The 9,039-nt window shown below is 37.7% G+C and overlaps 2 protein-coding genes across 6 annotated transcripts; one reads left to right on the top strand and one right to left on the bottom strand.

Annotated features, from left to right (window-relative positions):
- Positions 1-331: 331 nt before the first annotated feature.
- Positions 332-2,524, bottom strand: LOC122295404 (proliferating cell nuclear antigen-like). Of its 5 annotated transcripts, none has more exons than XM_043104410.1 (4): positions 2,053-2,521; positions 1,325-1,510; positions 1,126-1,223; positions 332-841 (listed from the first exon to the last, which is right to left on the bottom strand). In XM_043104410.1, exons 2-4 carry the CDS (start codon positions 1,482-1,484, stop codon positions 614-616), a joined length of 486 nt encoding a protein of 161 aa, XP_042960344.1. In that variant the 5' UTR covers positions 1,485-1,510; positions 2,053-2,521; the 3' UTR covers positions 332-613. The 5 variants fall into 5 exon arrangements, 2 of the variants coding, with proteins under 2 accessions (XP_042960344.1, XP_042960345.1); XM_043104411.1 differs by having other exon boundaries at positions 332-910; positions 2,053-2,463; XR_006238058.1 differs by lacking the exon at positions 1,325-1,510 and having other exon boundaries at positions 2,053-2,524.
- A 197-nt stretch (positions 2,525-2,721) lies between these two features.
- Positions 2,722-4,868, top strand: LOC122295405. Its single transcript, XM_043104413.1, has 2 exons — positions 2,722-4,399; positions 4,488-4,868. The coding sequence occupies exons 1-2, from the start codon at positions 4,247-4,249 to the stop codon at positions 4,779-4,781; spliced, it is 447 nt and encodes a 148-aa protein (XP_042960347.1). The 5' UTR covers positions 2,722-4,246; the 3' UTR covers positions 4,782-4,868.
- Positions 4,869-9,039: the final 4,171 nt, after the last annotated feature.

The following is a 9,039-nucleotide window of genomic DNA, read 5'->3' as shown; positions in this document are numbered from 1 at the left end:
GCATCAACGCCCGTGGAGGGGGGATTTGGGCCACATGCTAACAGTTGGTAGCATGAGAATTATATTGCCCTCTAATTTTTTGCCTGGAAGCCTGGAGATTAGCTTCCACTTGTATCAGCTCCAACCCAGATTAGCAAAAAGTAGAAAAGTTCAATCTCTTATATTCCTCTATTACTCCCTGTTTGGGGTTTTGGAATGCCTTTCTTTTAATTATCGATTATAATTATTCTTTCAGGAAACGGGTGTAGATTGGGTCTATATACAATCGATATGTTAATTAACATTTCACGTTATATTGATTAATTAATGAAAATCATTCATGATCTTGCCATTCTGCACTTATACATCGCTGTATTTAAGGAATTTCTTAAAAATTCATAGCGCACAAGGATATGAACTACATGCGTGCGTATACAAACATGAAAATTAACTCAGAACCAGTCCACGGTGGGATTCGGTGATGCAAAGACTGTGATTGGAGGCTTCCTCTCCTCTTCAGACTCTATGTCCAATTTAGGTTTGGTCTTTCCTGTAGGCTTGGCCTCCACTTGGCGCTTGGTTTCCGCTTTAGGCCTGATGTCAAATTGAGGCCTGGCTAACTTGAGTTTCAATCTCATCTTCTTCTAACTTGGTCTTCTTCTAACTTGGGAGCCAAGTAGAATCTTATGTAACTCATCTCTGCCACTTTGTACTCAACTACCCCAGGCAGATCTGACGACAGGCTGGATCGCTGATTGTCACTTGCTTTGCCAAAGGGGTTGTCTTTGTGAATGAGTTCATATCCCTTAGAGCAAATGTCAATGTGACTGGCCCCTCCATTTATATGACTAGCTTCTTCTGGCTGTAAAACCCAACGTCAACATGACAAAAGGACCCATAGGTAAGTCCATCTTGTGACAGTCTCTCAATTCTGGAGAAAACAGAAGCAGGCATGTCTAGAGCCTTACATTGCTCAGAGGTATATAACCAAATGCCTAAATATCCACTTTTTAATGGTTCATGTTGAGTTTCAAAATTACAAGTAGCTCTGTTTTATACAAAATAGCTCTGTTTTGGGCCTATTTGCAATGAAGTTATTTTCCTATTTAAAAAAAAAAAAAAAATCAAGACTACAAAACGTCTAACCTTGTCCACAGTAGTATTCTGCTTGCAAACAATATTGGCAGTCCCAATATCACTTCTGGTGGAGAACTTCACACCTTCCTTTGACACGGATATAACAACTGCAAAAATTACCATTACACCCAAAGTGAGAGTTCTGAATTTCTGAGATGTCTACACTGTGGAACAACTTAACTATTTTCATTAATAATTAAAAAGTAACTGTAACAAGGAAGAAAGTGAGAATGCAGAATGCCAGTGTCATCAATGGTGCTAAGGTCCTTGCAAATCCTTGCAAACTCAGCCAATGGCATTCTAACAATGGCTTGGAACTCTGCTACATGGATCCCAAGGTGGTCATTGTATATGTCCATTAGCTTCATCTTGAAGTCAGGAATCTTATCTTGAGCTTCATGCCAAGAAAAAGCAGCAAGCAATCAAATAACTCTTGAAAGGAATAAAACGCATGCCACATTCAATGAAGAGAGTTCCAATTTCATGTAGCAAACTCATGCATTCAGACAAACAGCCTAAGCTTAAGCACAGTAAATTTTTACCAAATCGGGTCAATTTATAGACCTATGCGCACTTTTTTTCGTTCATTCATTCCAATAACCAACAGAGCAAAGATAAACTCAAAAAATTTATTAAAAGATTAGAAGCCACAGAAAATTTCAGCAATTCATAATTTTCATTTTAAAAGATCCACAAAAATGATATATCATGAAAGGAAACTAGAGTCTAGAATCTTCAACTTAATATCTCTGTGGTAGGAGACTATCAAACGAAAGCCTCCGAAATATTGTTCCAATGCTCCTATGTAACTATTTTGTTCTTCGATGGAATTTCTATGCATTCACAAAAATGCAGAAAAATAGATAGTTTTCCATTATTTTCCTCACTCTCAAAACAGACGAGACAATATCATAAAAAATGCATTCAGGATTTCACCTTCAGAACAAAGCTACTATCAATTTTCCTTTCCTACATTCTAAGGAGTGTCTGCGTTAGCTCCACATTCACTCCCACGGCTGTGTCGCTGCTGTCAGTGAGGGTAGGGAGTGTGTTTGAAGTTTTGAACTTTGAAAGGGTTAAGAGTTAGGGTTAGGGTTAGGGTTTCAGGGGTTTGTGAGTTCGTGGATTTCAGATCTGGATGGAGAAGATGAAGGGGGTGACCACAAAGAGAAGACTAATGGTGACTGTGGGTTCGTGGGCGTGGCTCTGTGGCTTCATGGAGAAGACAAAGAAAAGACCAGTCGTGGGATGATGGAGCTCATTTAAAAGCAGAATGCGGAGAAGGCGAAGAGAGGTCTACGACTTTGTGAGGAGGTGATATCGTGGAGAAGACGAAAGGTAATCGTGGGGATGGAGAAGACGAAGATGGAGAAAATAGAAAGAGAAAAGATGGGACTTTGTGGGGATGGAGGCCACCAAAGCCCCTTCTGTCCTTGAACTGCAAAGAAACGACGTCGTTCAACATTTTGGCCACTTCCGTCCCAATGCCGCAAGGGAGGCCGATTGTGTATAGAATTATTGTTCCAGGGAATAGGATTAATAATTTTAGGGTCGCGCTACAGTGCCGCCTGCGGTCACCGCTTGACGTGGCACGCCACGTGGCAAATTATTTAAAAAAAAAAATTAGATTCAAAATGGGAAACGGAATCTACTGAACCCATTTGTTCCGAAACCCTTTCACCCTCCAGTCGTCGTCCTTTCACCTTGCAGTTGTCGTGGCTTCCCTCGCCGTCCCTCGCCGTCCCCTTCGCCTTCCAATCGCAGAACACCGTCAGGAGTGGTTCCATTGCCGACTAGCAGTTCCCTCCTCCACGAGATCGGGCCCGCAGCACCGTTTTTCGCTACCCTCCTCCCCAAGAGCGTTCCGTCACGGTGGCAGAGCTACCCTCCTCCACGAGTGCGTTCCGTCCCGTCGCCGAACACTAGCTCCCTCTTGATTTTTGGGTTGTTTATGGTAACATCCACCAATTTCTCCCTTTCAATGCTACAGATCTACAGATAGATGATACTCTCGGTTTGTTCAAAATATTTGAGACTAGAAATTAGCTTGTGACTTTTAGTTGAAGTATTTTTGTTGAGATTTCTACGTTTTTCTCTTACTTAGGTCTTCAATTGCATCCATAGGGTTAGGGTTTTTGATAGGAAATATGCGTCCATTACCATTGTAACCTAGGGCACGATTTCTGAGTTACCCATGATTATTCACCTCCGAATGGGCATGTTTATTGTTATTCTTGTGGGTTATAATTATTCACCTCCGAATGGGCATGATTATTCACCTCCGAATGCGAATTTGTTAACTTAAACAATCTGGGTTATAATTGTGAGTTTGGTATGAGTAAGCTTAATTGCTGAAGTTCATCAATTGGAGTCGTCTGGGTCATTGGTTCTGTAGCATTATCATTGTGAGTTTAGCTAGTTATTGGTACCAAATGTGCCATTGTATTTCTGTAAGTAATTTCTGATATCATATGAGAATTAAAAGAAATAGAGTAGGCAAACTCGTCTGAGTGAATAATTATATGTTTTGGGGTTTGAAAGAACCTAAATTAATGTCTTTTTAGTGACTTATATATTCCTTAGAATTATTTTTTGTTATGTTTGATGTCCTAGTGATTGGCTTGATTTGAAGCTTGGTTTGCTTGTTTAATACAACATGATAAATTTTAGTTGAGCTGAGCTCATGCCAACATATAGATTGAGCATTGCAATCATACATAGGGATTTAGAGAGGGAATGGGAGAATCTGGGTGGAGAATTCGGGTGGAGTTATATGTATTATATATTATTATTGGAGAATCTGGATTGAGTTTTCTTGGGTTACTTCCTGAAGACTTTTTTCCATTCCTCTACTCCTTTGGACTACTTGTAAAATATTTAAGGTGCTGAAGTTGCATGATTATCTTTTATCTTATCCCCATTCTAGTTGTGGTATCTCTCTTGTATACGACCTGTCTACTTGGAATATGCAGTTTGAGGTTTTTAATGATTGTGGTTACTTATCAATCAGGAAAAAATCCAGGTCGACTTCATTTACCTTAATTCTGTTTTAATTTTTTTTTCCTGTTTCCGAGAACCCAGATTATTATGCCTATTTACAAAAACCGAATGTATTTGTATATGAACAGCAATGTCTGAGTCACATAGTGGAAATAGTGATTTGTCCAAAGGAAAGTCAATAATTGAGTACCCAATTTGTTACTGTGGAATGAAAGCTTGTCAAAGAACTGCGCATACGGAGGAAAATGATGGGCGGCGGTTTTTTGGATGTCAAAACTATATGGTGAAATATTTTCTTCTCGCCCTCGTATCTCATTCTTGTTGATAGTCATGTTTATTGTTATAATTTAACTGGGAATTGGTTCTTGCAGTTTGGAAAGTCTTGTGGATACTTCTGTTGGGATGACCCTGAAATTCCAGCATATTGCCAAAAGACGATCAAACAATTACAACACAATGTTGATAAATTAAAAGTTGAAGTTGAAAAGATCCAAGCATCAAGGGATATCCAATCCTTGAATCATCGACTAGAAATAGAGGCTGAGAGGCGCAAGAGGCAACTGGAGAAGGCTACCTACGTGCTAACAATTTCATTGTCGTGGCTATTCTTTCTTGGGATACTTATATCCAATTGTGGTTGGTCGAAAGGAAAATGTTTCACCTAGTTTTAGAAGTTAGCAACTAGGAAAGTCTTTGTAGCTTTGTGAAAGCTGTTTGTGGCAGCTGGTTTTAGATGGTAGCAGCTGTTTGTATTTTGGAGAATCTGTTTGTATTTTGTAGCAGCTGTTTCTATTTTGTGGCAGCTGTTTGTACTTTGTGAAAACTGAATAGTATTTGGTGTAACTCTTTGTACTCGGTTTGAGACCTTGAACTTACCCAATGTACATGTCAAATTTCTGTTTCCAAGAATAATACAACCTGATCAAAATGTAGTTTCTTGCAACTGAAATAGTATCAGTTTCTTACAAAATACAAGCTGGAAATTGTACATAGATCAGACAAAATACAGCTGAAAAATTCCAGTTTATTAGAATTACACAAGCCGATCAAAATACACTAAAATACAGCTGAAAAGTTTCAGGTTCTTTCGAAATACAAGCTGGAAAATGTAAGAAACTTACAAAATACATGCTGAAAAATTCCAGTTTATTAGAATTGCACAAGCCGATCAAAATACACTAAAATCCAACTGAAAAATTACAGTTTCAGTTCAAAATACAAGCTGGAAAATGTAAGTTTCAGTTCAAAATACATGCTGGACAAGAACAGTATCTTAGATTCTATACAAGCTGATCAAAATACACAAAATACAAGCTGGAAAAGTTTCTGTTCCTCTCAAAAAACAAGCTGTGGAATTCTAGCTTCTTAGATTCTATATAACCTGATGAAAATACACAAAATACAAGCTAGAAAAGTTCCAGTTTCTTACAAAAAACAAGCTGTGGAATTCCAGTTTCTTAGATTCTATACAACCTGATCAAAATACACAAAATACAAGCTGGAAAAGTTCCAGTTTCTTAGATTCTATACAACCTGAACATAATACCAGTTTCTTAGCTTCTGTACACTTATATCCAACTGAAAGAGATCACCATCATGGCTGCCACCATCTAGGCTCGTATAGATCATCTTGATCCGATAGATTCAATCGCCTAGGTTACGCTTCTACTGGAGGTGGAGGAGCGGTCGAGGGAGTACAAAAAAATTCCGACGCATGTGTCCAAACCTGGCTTCCTTGATCATATAGACAGGATACCTTCAAAAATTTCAAAATATCAATCTGGTTGATCCTATACATAAAGGAAAGAAAAGAAAACACATAAAAATAAAGAACACTTGAGTCACTTAGTATACCTGGGTTTGAAGCACTTCATCTTGTTGGTATGATACACTGTACATAGGTCTATCTTCTCTACATAATTGACGATTCCTCTATGCATACCAACATAAATCCATAATAATCTATTAATATGGTCAGTAATACTCACAAATTCTTAATGTATCTTACAAACAACCACTGAAGACTTATAAAATGGAAATTCTTACATGACTCAAACAACTATATGATTGGAAAATTATAAAAATAGTAATATTTTCTTGCAAAGTTAATGTACATATGTTCAGAAAATTATGGAACAATATACAACCTCAGTTGTGGGCAATCTCCTTCTAGTGCTCGGTTTCTTGAGAGTCTTCTCAACTGGATGCGTTTTTCTCTTACTTGGTGGTCTCCCTTTACTCCGAACCACCAATAGACTAAGAACTTTGCCTCTCGTGCCATCCATGGGCGTAGCTTGTCTAGGTGTGGTGGTACCTTCATAGGAGTCATCATTCGGGTACTCTTGCTTTAATTGTTCTAGCTGACCAATCAATTTCACACAGTTCCTCTCTGTCTTTGCGGCATTTGAACACAATGAGTGGAAGCAACTTTGGATCCGATCAAACCTTTTACTCACAGGGTTGCTTGTCGCCTCGTAACTACTTTTTACATTCAAATAATCTCTCTTTATATCCTTCCTCCAACGAGCCAAAATGTATTTTTGTAGTACTTCAGTCTTGCCTAACTGTACCAGAATACGAAGAGCATGTCTGCATAATATTCCCCTAAACTCAAACAATTGGCAACTGCATGTAATATTTAGGGGATCTACCTCCTCTACACTCACATTGTAGTTTACACGTTTAATGAATCCATCACTCACTTCAATCTCATCCGCGACAACGTACACATATTTTGCACCATCGCCCCCTAAATACGAGTGACTCAAATATAAAAACCCTCGGAATTCTTCTTGGACTTCCTTAAACTTGGCAATTGTGTATGTTTTTTGAAATTGCTTCTTGATAGTATAGCGGGAGATGCAAGGAATCTCAGTGTTAAATTAACTGAAGTCAGCAATACGTTCATTCTCTGCCTTCCTCATAAGGGCTGAATCATACTGCTCAACAAATTGTTTCAATTCGGTCCTAGAGTGAACGTAGTCATCACAAAATGCATTCATGCCTTCACTGCGTTGTGTAGTTGACATTCCAGCCCAAAACGTGCATTTAACGTACGCCGGCACCCAAAACCGCTTATCAACATAAAGAGATCCCAACCAACCATTATCGCATAGATCATACGTGTCAAGCATTTCGCACCATCCTTCTTCAAACTCATTCTCACTTAACGAGTGAAATTCCCAAGGTACCCCTGTAAAACCACGAAATTGTCTACCAATTTCCTTGAACAAATAGGTTAGATCTCAATTATCAAGATTATGAAACGAATCAAATACTTTAAAATAAATAATCAAACTTGCAAGACACAAGGATTGGTTACGAAGGGAAACCCTTTAAAGAACTCTTTAAAGGTAAAACCCTACGGGGCAGCCAAACCCAGGAAAGTCAATCTTATTATTTGAAGAACAATTACAAGCAATAATCAATTACAAAACCTTTGCAATTCGACTCTCTTACTTGCCTAGACAAACGACCCGTTTGTCTTCTACCGTAGTAGCAGCCAGAAGCTCTGGCGATCTTCAAATGTTGACTTCCCTTCTGGAACTCCAAAGGCTGAAATCCAATCGATGTTGCTTCACACTCAAAGCACGATCACACTCAAGAAGATATGAAAAATCCCATGAAAATTCTCAAGTGAATTTTCTCTCATAAACGCTCAGAATCTCCTCTGTAAAATTCGTGGCTTGAAGTCCTTAAGAAGATACAAAACCGAATCCCTTTAAATAGAAAGTCTGAAAAGAGTTCTAGTTACAGTAGGACTCTGCTGACGGTTAGCAACAAACGCGAAAATGCGTACCGACGGACTGCTAACATTTCGTGATAACTTCTTCTGTTATAGACTAAACTCTGTTCAGATTTCTTCTGGATAAGTGCAAAACTATCAGAACTCGATTTTGACTTCAGGTACTTATCTAAACAACTCCTAAGACTTCTAGATAGACTCAATATTGTTTAGATACAAATCAATACTTATTTTACATTCATCCAAAATAAATCAAATAATGATAAGATAAACCTTATCATTCATCCAAATTTAATCAAAAAATGATAAGATAAACCTTATCATTTAGTCATCTAATCCTAGCCAATTTTTGCCCTTACAATCTCCCCCTTTGGCAGATTGGTGACAAAACCAACTTGATGAATGTCTTGCATGTACAATCTTCCCTTTGGCGGATCGGTCACAAAACCAACTTGATGAATGTAGTGTATACCTAAGACAAAAACAACCAGCAGACCAAGATCTCGTGAAAAATATCTTAATACAGTAATGATAAGAAATGACATAGAACATTCTTTGAAACTAGTCCCAATAATAATCAAAGGTTAGATGTAATGTAAACCTACAAAAAGAAAGTGTTCTAGTCATCATCAATAACCATGTTCAATACTTAGTTCTCCCCCTCAATATTCTGCTGCTCCCCCTAAAGTATATAATTCTCCCCCTCAATATTTTGTTGCTCCCTTTTTTATATTTTCAGCAAATTCATTAAACTCCCACTTACTCAAACTCCCCCTAAATTTCATAATATCAAAATATTTCAATGTGCTCTTCCAATACTCCCCCTTTTTGTCACTAATCTGACAAAACACAAAATAGAATAAATATTACTTATGTGTGCCAAGATGAAAACACTAAGAAAGACATGATGAACAACTCCCATGTGTCTTAATTTTTCATGGATTAAATGCACATGATGTATGAGCATGAATGTATGTTAAACAATGAACAAATGATTGAGACAACTTGGTTGAGACAAACAAACAAACACTTGGTGGGCATACCATGTGATATAAACAAAAAAAAAAAAAAAATAGAGATTAGAAAGAAATAAAAAAAAATTGAATTTTTTTTTAATTTTTTTAAAAAAAAAAAAAAACAAAAGGGCAAGTAACATGCTTAGATGTATCTTAATTCAA

This window comes from Carya illinoinensis, chromosome 15, assembly GCF_018687715.1.
Source record: "Carya illinoinensis cultivar Pawnee chromosome 15, C.illinoinensisPawnee_v1, whole genome shotgun sequence".
NCBI lineage: Eukaryota > Viridiplantae > Streptophyta > Magnoliopsida > Fagales > Juglandaceae > Carya > Carya illinoinensis.
This window is presented reverse-complemented; position numbering and strand designations above follow the sequence as displayed.